General features: G+C 42.9%; 1 protein-coding gene across 6 annotated transcripts in view; it reads left to right on the top strand.

The window, feature by feature from the left end:
- Nucleotides 1-14,597, top strand: part of aasdh (aminoadipate-semialdehyde dehydrogenase) — a 49,252-nt gene extending 34,655 nt beyond the window's left edge. For 2 of the 6 annotated variants that reach the window (XM_068034979.1, XM_068034973.1), the window contains 5 exons: nucleotides 1,949-2,813; nucleotides 9,868-10,031; nucleotides 11,634-11,759; nucleotides 12,201-12,332; nucleotides 12,966-14,594. In XM_068034979.1, coding sequence (XP_067891080.1) covers nucleotides 1,949-2,813; nucleotides 9,868-10,031; nucleotides 11,634-11,759; nucleotides 12,201-12,332; nucleotides 12,966-13,382 — 1,704 coding nt within the window. In that variant the 3' untranslated portion in view covers nucleotides 13,383-14,594. Of the gene's footprint in view, nucleotides 1-1,948; nucleotides 2,814-9,867; nucleotides 10,032-11,633; nucleotides 11,760-12,200; nucleotides 12,333-12,965 lie in introns of those variants that run through there. The other 4 variants (XM_068034947.1, XM_068034966.1, XM_068034956.1 and 1 more) reach the window with 4 other exon arrangements.
- Nucleotides 14,598-16,096: the final 1,499 nt, after the last annotated feature.

The following is a 16,096-nucleotide window of genomic DNA, read 5'->3' on the forward strand; positions in this document are numbered from 1 at the left end:
CTTATATTGTTCCTTCCTTTCTTGCATTACGAGTCTAAGCTTTAGGATACAATGATCACTCTTACCCAAGTGCGCCCCAACAGACACTTGGTTCACCTCATTTCGCAGCACCAGATCCAACAATGCATCCTTTCTAGTTGGACCAACAGCATACCGATCAAGGAAGTTCTTCTGAACACAATCCAGAAATTCCTCCTCGTCCTTTCCCTTTACTCTTAAAATTATCCCTGTCGATGTTTGGGTAATTAAAGTCCCCCAATATCACCACTCTATAGTTCTTGCACATCACCGTGATTTCTCTGCAGATTTGCTCCTGTGTATCTCTCTCACTATTTGGAGGCCTATAGAATACCCCTAGTAGCATGATCATTACCTTTTTGCTTCTCAACTCTAACCAGACGGATTCTATCGTTCCCCCAACCCGAAGGATATCACCTCTTTCCAACACTACAGTGTCTTCGCTAATCAGTAGTGCCACCCCACCTGCCTGTTCTCCTTCTCTATCTTTTCTGAACACTTTATATCCTTGTTATAGTAAGCACCCAGTCCTCACCATTTTTAAGCCATGTTTCCCTTATTGCCACTATATCATATTCCATACTGCTATTTGTGCTTGTAGTTCACCAACCTTATTCGCTACACTTTGTGCGTTCACATACATGCATTATAATCCTGTTTTTGCATTCCTCATAGCCCTTCTCAGTCTGCTGCTATCTAATATGGAATTACTTCTTTCTCTAGTATTATTCAACACTCTCACATTGTACACCTTATTCCTCCTTCCTACTTTTATATGCTGGTGCCCTCCCCGCGAGGAATTTGGTCCCAGTCCTGTTGAGGAGCAACCCGTCCCTTTTGAATAAGTGCCTTCTGCCACAGAACTGGCCCCAATCCCCCAAGAACCTGAAACCCTCCCTCCTGTACCATGCTTCAAGCCAGTACATGACACTGGGAGGAAAGATTACTACCTTTGAAGTCCTGCTTTATAACTTCCTCCCTAGCTCCTGAAAACCTGACTGTAGTACCTCAATACCTACCCTTGCTATGTTGTTGGTACCAATGTGTACTCCAACTTCTGGCTCATTTCCTTCACCCTGCAGAATATTCTGAGATGTCCTTTACCCAGGCACCAGGGAGGCAACATACCATATGGGACTCACGATGATGGTTACAGAAATGCCTGTCTGCCCCCCTGACTATGGAATCTCCTGAACCAACTGCATGTCTACACTTTGCTGCTCCCTCCTGTACAGTCCCTTGCCCACTGGTTGCTAGACTACTCTCCTTCAGGGTATCTTCACTCCCAGCAATCTCCATTGCTGAGTTCCTATTTAAGAGTGGCACACACCCCGAAGACTCCTACACCTCCTGCTGCTTCCTAGTCTTCTGGATGGCCACCCACCTAGTATCCTGAACTCCTCCTGCCTGTGCGGTGATCACCTCCTGGAAAGTACAATCCAAGAAACTCTCCTGCTCCCAGCTGCCCCTCAAGCTTGGAAATCCTGAGCTCGAGCTGAAGCAGCTGGAAAAACCTCCTACACATTTGGTCGCCCAAGACACGTGAAGGGTTCTGGAGTTCCCATATGGCGCAGTAATTGCAAGCAACAGACCGCAGTTGCCTATCATGATCTAAAAAAAACTCTATTCCCTCTTTTAGAATCTGTTTAATTTAATAGAAGTCATAATGAACATTTGGGGACATACAAAACAAAACATATGTACATAAAAAAAAATTTCAAGTCAGAAAAAAATTGTTTCAAAAATTATATTCCTTTATCTTCGCTATTATTTCTTCAAAGAATTCTATAAGGCTAGATGAAGCATTACAGAATTCATGTCATGATATGTAATGAAACTGTCTGATTTTTGCTTTCTGGTATGACTGATAGAAATAAGTAGATTTAATAGGTGGCCCATACAGTTACTTTCTGCAGTTGTATGTTTGCAGGTTGTGCTCAATCTTCCAGAGGATCTACCAGATGTCTCTGAAAATTGTATGTTCCTATACAGTGGAGGGGACTCCCTGAAAGCTTTGAGGCTTACAAAAGAAATTGAGACACTTTTAGGAAAAACAGTATTTGGACTTACTGAAGTTATTTTAAATAATTCTATTCTGGATATTTACAACCATATTACCAATACCATATTCTTTGAAGCTAAGAACAAGGATGAACTTCATGATCAAACTGACAGAAAAATGAAAAGAAAAAGGATGAAAGATGGGTCTCAGTCAAAGCATATTAAACAGTGGAAATCAACAACCACGACTGGTAACATTTCTACTATAAGTAGAGGGAGTCAGATCACAAATCTAAACACTTACATAAGTTATGAAAATTGTGAAAATAGACCTGATACACAAGAAGGAAAAGAGCTGGTGGATGCTGAATTAAATAGAGAAGAAAGAAAAGAAAATGATTCTTCTATTGTGTCGGAAAATGTGAATGCAAATATATCATTAAATGAAGAGAAAATGCCAGTTAAGAATAACTCCTGGGAATCCTTTGTAAACAAAGTAGTAAAGCTGCCACGAAACGATGAAAAGTTCATTCCAGAAGATGATCTTGTTAATTGCAGAACAGTATCATTGAAGATTAGGTGGAAATCTGACACTGCAAAATGTGTTGATGCATCTCCTCTGCTGGTAATATCAGGGAATAATGGCTCAGATGAAACTGTGTACATTGGATCTCACTCGCACAGGATGCAGGCAATTGATGTGCTTTCTGGAAAGATAAAATGGGAGAGGATTCTTGGAGATCGAATTGAATCATCTGCATGCATGTCCAGATGTGGAAACTTTATTATTGTAGGTATGAAACCATACTTTTACTGTTTAGGCTATATTGTAATAACTTGGCTAAATAACTGGAGCAAGAAACATAATTATTTGACTGTTGGGTCTAGAATCTAGCTGAATTATTCTGCTTACAAACTAGAATTCCAAAATCTCAAATGTGATATTTACACCAACTAAAAGAAGCTGCAAGAAAACTCATTTATGTTAATGACTGCAAGGCACATTACAGACAGATGGAAATATTACTTTAGTGTACATCTCAGACAGTTTGTGTTGCTTCTCTACTCTGCTGCTTGAAAACAGGAGAAGCAGCAGAACCAACAAATAGCAGTGAACTGTTTCTAATATACCTGAGGGACTAACAAAGTACTACTTCCCTGTTAGGATACTCCGAATACTAAGTGGTTGCGAAATTCAATGTGGTCTGAAAACTGGCACGGGCATCACAAAGTGTAATTAACCTTCATCCTTTCCTTCTGATGTAGGTAGCAGTGACCTGCAAGATGCACTCAGTCTGCTCATTGCCATGATTGTAGTGTGCAGTCAGCACTAAGCACGCTGTTGAGTAGTTGCACGTGATGCAAAATTGTGGGAGGCTAGCACAACTTAAAATCAGCCTGCACCTCTTGAAGGAAAGCTGCATTTTGAGCAGAGCAGGAGATGGAAGTGGCTGGGGAAGAGTGTACAAGCAGGGAGAGCACTGAAAAATGGTGCAACATGGCAGAGAAGTGTGCTCCCTCGCACACTTGGTATTGGTGCAAGTTTCACACCTGTACTTCACAGCATGCACACACTGTTAGTTCTTCAGCCGTGACAACCACATCACCCAAACACATTGTACCACACTCAATTACACATTTACCTCTCTTGTAGGACAAGGTGGCACACAGTCACAGGCAGCAGCAACTAACCAGTGGGGGATAGGCATGGCTGCATGTCCTGCCGAGGAGGAGACGTTGGCCATATTTGAGTAGCATGACTGAGGACGTGGCCAGTGGCAGGATTGAAAGCTTTGAATATGACAGCATGCTCATAGCTAATCCTCCTTCTCACATCCCACTTCCACCTCAACCCAACATTTCCCCTGATATACAAGCAGCAGATGGTGTAAGGTGGTGCAGTACCAGGCACGAGTGACCTGCAGCCAGAGCAGAAGGAATGGGTCAAGCATGTGCCAGCTTGTCAGAAGACAAGGATGCACGCAAGTTCTGCTGCAGATAGAGTGGTCTACAGGAAAAATCTAATGAGTATGCACACTGAACTGCTTGGTGCATTGGCAGGCCTGCCAGAAAGCATGCGGTCACTGTCAAGGAGCTTGGAGGCCAGTCATGCTGCAGCCACAGCAGTAGCATTGCATAGGAGCACTAGAGAAGCAAAGGCACACAGAAGACGAGCACTAAAGGAATGCACAAGGGTGATTAGTTGACTTTTGAAAGGAATATTGAATGGTTCGATTGATAGAGTTGGTTTGGAATGTTTGTTTTGTGGTGGCTTTTATTTCAGCATTGTGATCAAGAGGGCACTGTTATGGTCAGTAACAGAGGGAAGGTAAGGGGCTGGGTTCTATAGAGGCCCCGATGTCGGGATCCGTGGCGGAGGTGGGGGCATAAAGATGGCTCGGGATGAGGCCCGCCACAACCTCGATGCCGGCAGGGCCCAGCCTGATATTGCCGTCACCGGCGAGGCCTCATGGCAGCCCCCACGTTGCTTGGTGAAGGGAGCGCCATTTATATATTTAAATAAATGACCTGAATTAATGAGTCTCCCATCGCCTCCTGAAGTCCAGCCACAATCTTCACTCTGGCGGCCGGCACTGCCACGTCTTCGGATCCGCATCAGGGGAAACACTGGTGGGGAGGGGGGAGGAGGTAAGTTTCTTGGTTTGGTGGGGGAGATGGTTCAAATGAACATCACAGATATAGGAGATGGTGGGAAGGGTTATAGTTTAAAGATTATGCAGTTTGGTTTGGGGGGATCAAGGTCAGATTGTGAAGGTAAGTGTTTTTGCCGAGGTGGGGGGAGGGCAAATAATTAATATTAGGGGTTGGGAGAGGGGCAAAAGAAATGCATTTATTTATTTAAATTCAGTTTCACTTTAAATATTTAAATGTCTCGGTAGGACTGTCAGCCCTTTAAAAATGGCATCAGTATCTGCACGCAGGCAACTGACGCCATTGCCGGGTACAGACAGCCCACCCCATCCAAGTGATCTGGGTGGGGGGGTGGTCTGCCCCAGCTGTTTAAATGAACTGCTGTGCTTGGAATTGTGGCTGCTCTTTGGCGTGCAGCCCGCCCATTTTTTTTGCCCAGTATGCTTATAAAATGCAGCCCAAGGTGTGGGAATTATCGTTGCGTTCACTGATACTGCCCCGATTGAGCTGATCAAACATGTTTGGCTCCTTTCTTCTTCCTCCTCCTCAGCTGGTTGCCATATACCATATACCTCATGTTGGCGAGGTTGTGCAGGATACGGCAGACTACAACAAATTGTGACAGCAGGTTGTGGCAAGTACTGCAGGACTCCCGGCAATGCGGTCCAAGCAGCAGAAGTGTTGCTTAAGCACATCAGTGGTATGCTTGATGACATTTTGTGTGGCTGCATAGCTCTAGTTATGCATATGCTGCCCATGTGTCTGTAGGTTGCGCACTGGAATCATGAGTTATGTGGTCAGTGGATGGTCCTTGTCACCCAGTAACCACTGTCTGGTTTCTCATAGTGGCTGAAAAGCTGCTGGTATAGTGGACTGGTGCAGAATAAAGGCATCAAGACCTCTGCCAGAATACCAGATTACTGCATAATGCACTCAGTGGAAGCCTTTGCAGTTGCACTACATCTGAGTTGGCATGCAGCACCCGCAAAGTGGCCTGTGTGCAGTCAATGGTAGCCTGCACCATGAAGAAGTTTGTAATCCTAGTAAAGCCATGTGCTCACCCCGCTTGCTTCTCTGGAAAGGGAGGATGCAATGTATTCTCCTCTCTTTACATATAGTGTCTGTGACCTCCCTTAAACAAGAGTAGTTGGCAACCTGAGAGATGTTGGAGATGTCACCTGCCTCAACCAGGAACGAGCCTGACGCAAAGAGTTTCATGGCTCTATCACCTTAACAGCCACTGGCAATGCTGTCCTCTCAGCTCTATGGCTGATTGTCTTCCTGCAGCAGGTGGCAGATTGCAATCAGCACTTCCTCAGTGAAACATAAACATCGTGCACACTGCTCTTTGCTGAGGTTGAGACAGACTAATTGCTTCCTGAAGACCTGGGTGGATATGGCCTCCAGCTGACAATCCTTCTCCCCCATGTCAAGGGGGATCAAAACTACACCACCCCTAACTGGGAGCATATGGTCTGAGCAGGACCCTAAAATTGCGAACCGAGACCTTCACCACGTGCAATGCCACTTCCTGTACACTTCTTCAACTTTAAGGAGCAGTACAGAACTCCAAACACTTCTGCCAACTCAGCAAGAGTCAGTGGAAATCAATCAGCAACAAACCTAAAAGTAGTAGATGATCCCTTTACATAGCACTGGTGGGGGGGTTCCTTCCTACTGCTGAACGCATGTTGGCCTATGTGAGGTTAAAAGAAGATGTTAGCTGGGGCATGAAGTCAAAAATGGCACCACTAGAGTCAAGTCAGATTATGCCCTGACGGATGTCACAGTCTGCTTACTCTGCATATTTCCTGCGCATGCTTCTAGTGCTTGCGCTAACGACCTACCCAAAACGGTGCCTGGCACAGACACACCAGAAGTATGCATGCGGCATGGACATCATTTTGTACCCGAAACAGGTACCTGTAGCACCAGAAATACCGGTGCTACCCAACCGACTTCTCCAGCTTTTTGTTTTTAAAGCTAGTTTTAAATATGAAAACAAGGGAGGTTTTAGGGTGTCAAAATATATTAAACCACCAATGAGCCTTCTCTCCTTTTTTTCTCCACCTTCTCCCCTTCCCCTTTTCTCGTCTCTCCCCTTTCTCAGCTCTCTACTCCCCTTTCCTCTTCTCTCTCATCTGCCCTCCTCTCCTCCCCCTTCCATCTTCTTTCACCTTTCCCATCTTGGTTCAGTTTCCCTCCCAACCACTAAGCCTACTTGATCTGCAAACTGTGACCTTGACACCCCATGTGCAACACCACAGGATATCAACAAATTATCTCATAACAAAGAAAATTGCATTTGTATATCGCCTTTCACATCCTCAGAACATTCTAAAATCTCCCTATATGGCCCAGTGTTAAATTTTTATTTAACACTCTTGTAGAGCACCTTCAGATGATTTACAACATTAAAAGAACTGCAAATGCAAGTTGATGTAAAACACTTCGAGGATGTAACTAGTAGAGTTGATGAGGGGGAGCCAGTGGATGTGGTTTATTTGGACTTTCAGAAGGCTTTTGACAAAGTCCCACATAAGAGATTAGCGTGTAAAATTAAAGTGCGTGGGATTGGGGGTGGTGTGTTGCGATGGATAGAAAATTGGTTGGCAGACAGGAAACAAAGCGTAGGGATAAATGGGTCTTTTTCCGAATGCCAAGCAGTGATTAGTGGAGTACCGCAGGGATCTGTGCTAGGACCCCAGCTATTCACAATATATATTAATGATTTAGATGAGGAAACTAATCTCCAAATTTGCAGATGACGCAAAACTGGGTGGGAGGGTGAGTTGTGAGGAGGATGCAGAGAGGCTTCAGGGTGATTTGGACAAGTTGAGTGAGTGGGCTAATGCATGGCAGATGCAATATAATGTGGATAAATGTGAGGTTATCCACTTTGGTAGCAAAAACAGGAAGGCAGATCATTATCTGGCTATAAACTGAGAGAGGGGAATATGCAACGAGACCTGGGTGTTCTCAGACACAAATCGCTGAAGGTAAGCATGCAGGTTCAACAGGTGGTAAAAAAGGCAAATGGTATGTTGGCCTTCATAGTGAGAGGATTCGAGTACAGGAGCAGGGATGTCTTGCTGCAGTTATACAGGGCCTTGGTGAGGCCACACCTGGAATATTGTGTGCAGTTTTGGTTTCCTTATCTGAGGAAGGATGTTCTTGCTATAGAGGGAGTGCAGCGAAGGTTTACCAGACTGATTCCTGGGATGGCGGGACTGACGTATGAGGAGAGATTGAGTCGGTTAGGATTATATTCGCTGGAGTCAAAGAACAAAGAAAATTACAGCACAGCAACAGGCCCTTCGGCCCTCCAAGCCTACGCCGATCCAAATCCTCTATCTAAACCTGTCGCCTATTTTCTAAGGGTCTGTATCTCTTTACTTCCTGCCCATTCATGTATCTGTCTAGATACATCTTATCGTGCCCGCGTCTACCACCTCCGCTGGCAATGCGTTCCATGCACCCACCACCCTCTGCGTAAAGAACTTTCCACACATATCCCCCCCTAACCTTTTCCCCTTTCACTTTGAACTCATGTCCCCTTGTAATTGAATCCCCCACTCTGGGGGAAAAAGCTTCTTGCTATCCACCCTGTCTATACCTCTCATGATTTTGTACACCTCAATCAGGTCCCCCCTCAACCTCCGTCTTTCTAATGAAAATAATCCTAATCTACTCAACCTCTCTTCATAGCTAGTGCCCTCCATACCAGGCAACATCCTGGTGAACCTCCTCTGCACCCTCTCCAAAGCATCCACATCCTTTTGGTAATGTGGCGACCAGAACTGCAATCAGTATTCCAAATGTGGCCGAACCAAAGTCTTATACAACTGTAACATGACCTGCCAATTCTTGTACTCAATACCCCGTCCGATGAAGGAAAGCATGCCGTATGCCTTCTTGACCACTCTATTGACCTGCGTTGCCACCTTCAGGGAACAATGGACCTGAACACCCAAATCTCTCTGTACATCAATTTTCCCCAGGACTTTTCCATTTACTGTATAGTTCACTCTTGAATTGGATCTTCCAAAATGCATCACCTCGCATTTGCCCTGATTGAACTCCATCTGCCATTTCTCTGCCCAACTCTCCAGTCTATCTATATTCTGCTGTATTCTCTGACAGTCCCCTTCACTATCTGCTACTCCACCAATCTTAGTGTCGTCTGCAAATTTGCTAATCAGACCACCTATACTTTCCTCCAAATCATTTATGTATATCACAAACAACAGTGGTCCCAGCACGGATCCCTGTGGAACACCACTGGTCACACGTCTCCATTTTGAGAAACTCCCTTCCACTGCTACTCTCTGTCTCCTGTTGCCCAGCCAGTTCTTTATCCATCTAGCTCGTACACCTTGGACCCCATGCGCCTTCACTTTCTCCATCAGCCTACCATGGGGAACCTTATCAAATGCCTTACTGAAGTCCATGTATACGACATCTACAGCCCTTCCCTCATCAATCAACTTTGTCACTTCCTCAAAGAATTCTATTAAGTTGGTAAGACATGACCTTCCCTGCACAAAACCATGTTGCCTATCACTGATAAGCCCATTTTCTTCCAGATGGGAATAGATCCTATCCCTCAGTATCTTCTCCAGCAGCTTCCCTACCACTGACGTCAGGCTCACCGGTCTATAATTACCTGAAGTTCAGAAGAGTGATGGGGGATCTCATAGAAACCTATAAAATTCTAACAAGACTTGACAGGGTAGATTCAGGAAGGATGTTCCTGATGGTGGGGGAGTCCAGAACCAGGGGTCATAGTCTAAGGATACAGAGTAAACCATTCAGGACTGAGATCAGGAGAAATGTCTTCACCCAGAAGAGTGGTGTACCTTTGAAATTCGCTACCACAGAAAGCAGTTGAGGCCAAAACGTTGTATGTTTTCAAGAAGGAGTTAGATATAGCTCTTGGGTTTAAAGGGATCAAAGGATATGGGGCGAAAGCGGGAACAGGTTACTGAGTTGGATGATCAGCCATGATCATAATGAATAGGGGAGCAGGCTCGAAGGGCAGAATGGCCTACTCCTATTTTCTATGTTTCTACTCCACTGTATCTAGGGATTCAGAACCTCGTCACAACACAACACTTATTTCCATTTACAGTTCTTCCTATATAAATTCTTCTTATGGTCTTAGTGGTAATTATACTGTGTGATTTATTTATCCAGGTTGTTATGATGGTTCCATCTATGTACTAAGAGACAGTGACGGGGAAACATATTGGATTTTTTACACTGGGAATTCAGTAAAAAGTTCTCCTATTGTGGATCCTGACCTAGGACTGGTCTTTGTTGGATCACATGACCATCACGTGTATGCTTTGGACATTCTTGTAAGAATTTCAGCAGTTCTGCTTTGTTTGCTGTTTAAAGATCTGTTTTCTTTTTGAACAACTTATTTTGAGAAACATGCATACATTAGAAATTGCATTTTTTTTTAGTCAAAAATGTTCCCCAGTTCATTACAGTACAAATCAACTGTAATGTACTCTCCCATGTTCCCTACACAGCAACAACTTATAGTGCCTTTAACATAGTAAAGCGTCCCAAAGCACTTCGCAGGAGCATTATCAAACAAAATTTGACACCAAGCCACATAAGGAAATATTAGGACAGGTAATTAAAATTTGATCAAAGAAATAGGTTTTAAAGGATTAGAGAGAGGAGGATAGGTTTAGCGAGGAAATTCCAGAGCTAACGGCCTGGACAGCTGAAAGGACAGCTGCAAATGGAGAGACAATAGAGGTCAAAATTGGAGAAACTCAAGCATTCTCTGAGGGTTCAGACAACATTCCCTCGAACTACTTTTGGAGTTTGAGGACAGTTTGTTTATATTTACAGCCCCTTTAAATCTTTTTGCATGGCAAGAAGGTGGGAGGCCAGCCAGGAGAGCATTGGAGCCTTTAGGCTGAATTTTATGGGGACAGAGGCGTGGGGGCCCATAAAATTGCACAGAATGGGGGGAGGCAGAATGCCCGCGCCTTCCAGTTTAGTCCAGGGCGATGAAGGCTGAGGACAGCCTTCCCGCCCAGGCCGATTGAGGCCCTTCAGCGGCCGATTAATGGCCACTTATGGGTCTCTTCCCACCTCCACCTCAATTTACTAGAAGGTAGAGAGGCCCGCTGCCAGGTAAAACCTGACTGCCTCCTAGTGAGGGTCATTGGGCGGGGGGGGAGGGGAGGGGAGGGGAGGGGTGGGGCGGGGGGGGAGTTGTTCCTCCTTTGTGGGCAATCCAGGGACCCCCGGTGGCAATTGCCGCCTCCCACCTTCTGGGAAGACACCCCTCCAACCCTTACCAACTTGGTCTTCTACTTGGCCGGCAGATCTTGGAGGTGGGAGCTCTTCCCTTAAAAGGGCAGCATTCTGGACGGCGGGCAGTTAATTGTCTGCCTGTTGTGGAATTGCAACAGGGGTCCGTCGGATGGCCAAGACAGGGTCTTCCCCCCCACCTTCTGGCCAACCGCCGGGACCCCCGTTCTTCAGAACAAAATTCAGCCTGTTGAGTCTGAAGGTAACAAAATCATGAATGAGGGTTTCAGTATTAGATGGGCTGAGGCATGGGTGGCGATGGGCAGTACTACAGAGGTGAAACTACATACAGCATGGAAGGCATTACTCCGTTAAATAATGAAACTTCCCTATTATCTGTACTCTGAGCAGGATTGCATAAAGCATAAATCTAAATCCTGCGACTAGATTGCAATTAGCAAGACCCAAGACATTTTGTCTGCTAAATTGGAGCATGATCCACTCCCTGAGATATTATTCAAGTGGATAACCTTATCAAAATTCTCAAGCTGAACTGTTACATGATTTATGTAATAATTTATAAACAGATTATTAATTGTTACCCAAAAGTTGCAAAATCAAGTATTTTTAACTATCATAACCAAAATTCTTTACCTTCATAATGACTTGTATTTTTCTGCAAATAGGATAAAGTGTGTGTCTGGAGATTGCACTGTGGAGGAGGTGCTGTGTTCTCAACTCCTTGTTTAAACAAATCACCACGAATACTCTATATAGCAACCCTTGGAGAATCATTGGTAGCTGTCAATCCAGTAAGTGGCTAATAAGTAATAAATGAAGTGTGTGCTCTATATAACAGCATCCTCTGGGAGAGCATCCTAATTAGTTGTCAAATAGTACAAATTCTATAAAATACATAGTATGTAAATGCAAATTATGTTATCTTAAAGACATTGTAAAGAATTCAAGTCACGCACAGTATGGCAAGATAAACTATATGAATTTATATTGTTTACATTGAATGTTGCAAAGGAAGGAGATTGAACGGAAATAACCAAATCCATTAAACTTCAATAACTACCCTTGGATCCGTAAGAAGCATGGAAAAGGAACATATACTAAGGATCAAAGATATTACAGATGTTCACATTTTTAAAAATGGAAATGGATTTAGATATAACTGATTATTTTACAGCAGTTTAATGAACATGGAAGGAACAACAGCTGCATTTAGACTTTTTTAATTATTGCAGGACACTGGGAGTGTAGTTTGGAAACGTTCCTGTGGCAAGCCTTTATTTTCTTCACCACAGTGTACTTCTCAGTCTGTGTACATTGGTTGTGTTGATGGGAATCTGCAATGTTTTAGCCATAATGGTGATCAGGTACAATTTGAACTGACATTTATGTACTTAAGTATTTTGACTTAGTATCTGTCTAAACTTTGTCACATTTTAAAACTAATATCTAAAAGGTGTCAGATTATTTTATTCTAGATGTATTTAATTTGTACAACAATTCTAAAGAAAATTAGTTTACATTATTAGAAATAATGCATGGGTGAATTTGTAGAGCATGCTAAATTAGCTTACTTAGATGTCAGCTTTGACTCAGTAGTAGCACTCTCAACCCTGAGTTGGAAGGCTGTGAATTCAAGCTCCACTACAAAGACTTGAGCCCATAATCTAAGCTGACACTTCAGTGCAGTACTGAGGAAGTGCGGCACCCGCTTGTCCTCTCAGATGGACATAAGATCTAATGGCAGTTATCAAAGTGAAGCAGGAAAGGTCTGCTTGTGTCCTGACCAGCATTTATCCCTCAACCAACCTTACTAAAACATTTGTCTCATTGGTGTTTGAAAAACTTTGCCTTGTGCTGCATTTGACTACAAAGCAATATTGACTACACTCCAAATTTAGTTGATACTTTGTGAAGCAACCTGAGATGTCCTGAGGATGTAATATGTGTTATATAAATGCAAGTTTGTTCTTTTATTTAATATGGTTGTTGATTTTTAGCTTTGGCAGTTCGCAACTGGGGGCCCAATCTTTTCTTCACCATGCATCTGCAGTTTTTCTGCAACAAATCAGAAAATAATATGTGGATCTTATGACTGTTTTGTGTACTGCTTGGATGAAGATGGAGATCTAGTATGGAAGTTTGAAACCAGCAAACAAGTATATGCAGTTCCATTTGTTTTTACTAACTGTGATCTTAATGAAACATTAGTGGCTGTGATCTCCACAGATGGAAACTTATGGATCTTGGCTGCTGCAACAGGAGAATTGGTTACTTCATATTCCTTTCCAGGCGAGGTGTTCTCTTCACCAGTCTTATGGAAAAAAACACTTATTGTAGGTTGTAGAAATAACTATGTCTATTGTTTGGAGATGTCTGCATCAGAACAAAAAACACAGCTGGTCTTGGGTGAATGAGTAGTTTTCTGAATAATTAATTGCACCTTTTATAGGAGTCCCTGGCTTGATTAATTCTGGATATTTTTTCAGTATAATCATCCAAGCACAGGCAATGGCAGTCCTTGAGCTAGTGTTGCTTCCAGAGATACTGCAGGTTTTTGTTTAATGCGAAACACTTAACCTGAATCACACTGGAAAACATGTCAGTAACTAAATAACAGTTAGAGAAAAGTCTGGAACTACCAAACCAGTTTTATTGTTTTGGACAAGATCCTCTTCCAACTCCTTGAGGATCAGTAGACCTATCAGACATGGTTAAAAGTTAAACATGATCTTTAAAAGTAAGGAAAGCAACATCCATATTAAATTAAAATACAGAGCGAGTTATTTTTTAACTCTCCTGGTCTCTTTTTTTTAATCCCAGCTTGAAACTTTGTTTAAGAGTTAACTTGACGCTGTTATTTTGTATCAGTGATGCTATGTTATGTAGGCTGTTAGGTTCATAGCAGGACATCATTATCAAATATAGTATAAGTGAGTACATATTTCTAACAAGACATCAGCTTTGAAGAGTGAACTGGATCCATGTTCTTTGGCTGGGAATTGTACAAGTCTGCTCATTCAGTGCCTGCTTCTGATTGTGAGAGAGGTTCAGTGGAACCTCGCAAAATCTTTTTATCTGTCACTTTTGAGGATAAAGCTGTTCAGCTTCCCTCACTGCAGATTATAATCATGGTACTCTGGCCATCATGAGTGTGGGGCAGACTTAATGGGCCATCTGGTCTTTACCTGTCTGTCAATTTTGTATGTTCATATTAAGTTATAAGGATGCTGCTGCAATAGATTAAACCTGGTTTGTTGTGGACTCTTTCAAAAGATGGGCGAAGATCTGAATAACTGACAGGGGGATGAGCAGACTTTGAAACAAAGCTCATATTATTGCAAAACTAAAATGTACATTTGCTTTTTTAAATTGAAGCCAGACAAAATTCAGCATTTTGATCACTGGTACTACATTATCTTAAAAGTGCCTAGCAAAACATTTAAGCTATTTTTATGCCAATAAATATGAATTATTTTATGTATCAGTTTATGTGGAATCATTCTATCAATAGTTTTATGTTTTCTTGTCAAATTTCTGCAGATTACAGATCATTTGCATAAATTCGTCCTGAATTATAATGGGGCAAAACAGTTTGTGTTTAAGTTCATTTTGATTATTGTCAGTTTCATTCTAATAAATGTCTTATTTAATGGTGTAAATAATCTTTTACTTTGGCAGTTTTTAGCATGAAAATGTAATGGAGGATGACTCACATATGCCACACATGTGGGCCCCCAAAGCTCCTCCACAACCTGCAAGGCACAAGTCAGAAGTGTGATGGAATACTGTCCACTTGCTGAAGTGGGTGCAGCACCTCAACACTCAAGAAATTCAACACCATGCAGGCCAAAGCTTCCCATTCCACCACTGGCACATTGTGGCTGGAGTGTGTACTATCTAAAGGATGTACTGCAGCAACTCGCCAAACAGGTGACCTCCACTATCTTGAATGATAAGGGCAGTAGGTGCATGGGAACACCATCACCTTCAAATTCCCTTCCATGTCACACACCATTCAAACTGGACGTATATCATAATTTCTTCATCGTTGCTGGGTCAAAATTTTGGAACTCACATGGACAACAGTCGTCCAAGAAGAAGGCACACCACCACCTTCTGAAGGACAACTAGGAACCAGCAATAAATGCTAACCTTGCCAATGACGTTCATATCCCAGGAATGAATAATTTTTCAAAACTAGGTAACAGAGAACTTAGCATCCTGTACTTACATCTGTGCTTGGATTGAATCCAACTCTTATTAATGCACTAAAATATACTTGCGTGATACTACAGGTCAACGGTAGATGCCACCAGATGGAGCTAGAGAATAGGAAAAACATTTATATTCCATTGACTCCACTGAGGTAATGATTTCTGTTGTATGTTGTGAGAAGGCAATTGCTCATAAGAAAAAGTCAGACACCATCAGTATTTTCTAGCAATTGACATAGGCATACACCAACACAAAAACAAAATATTGCGGATGCTGGAAATCTGAAACAAAAACAGAAAATACTGGAAATACTCAGCTTCGACATTACAGCCTTCTGGACTTAACATTGAGTTCAATAATTTTAGATCATAATCTCTGCCCCCATTTTTTCTGTTTCTCACTTTTTGCTGGTTTGTGTCCCCACTCCGGATCCCACCTTCTTTCATAATCGCTTTAATTTGTGTCCACATGGTTGATGTACTGTCACCTACACCTCATCCAGACACATCGTTTGTTTCTTGAATTGTCTTTGTACCATGAAACGTTTTGTCATTTAATGTCTCCTGACTTCCACCCTCTCACAGACCTTCCTTTTTGTTCTCCTTCCTGCCTCTCGCCCCACCCTTTCACTGGCTGAAAACCTATTATATTTCTAACCGTTGCCAGTTCTGATTAATCGTTAACTCTACTTTTCTCTCCACAGATGCTGCCTGACCTGCTGAGTATTTCTAGCATTTTCTGTTTTTGATGTAGGCAGACACCAGGTTGGCTGTCTGATCTGTTCATTACAGTAACTGCAGTCGCAAAATTTAGCTTCATATTGCCTTTCATATTTTTCGGCACTGTGTGCACCGTTCTGGCTCCAAAATGGTATCTGTAGTGTACCTACGCACGCTTCTGCCGCCAGCCACAC

The sequence above is a fragment of the Heterodontus francisci genome, chromosome 1 (assembly GCF_036365525.1).
Source record: "Heterodontus francisci isolate sHetFra1 chromosome 1, sHetFra1.hap1, whole genome shotgun sequence".
NCBI lineage: Eukaryota > Metazoa > Chordata > Chondrichthyes > Heterodontiformes > Heterodontidae > Heterodontus > Heterodontus francisci.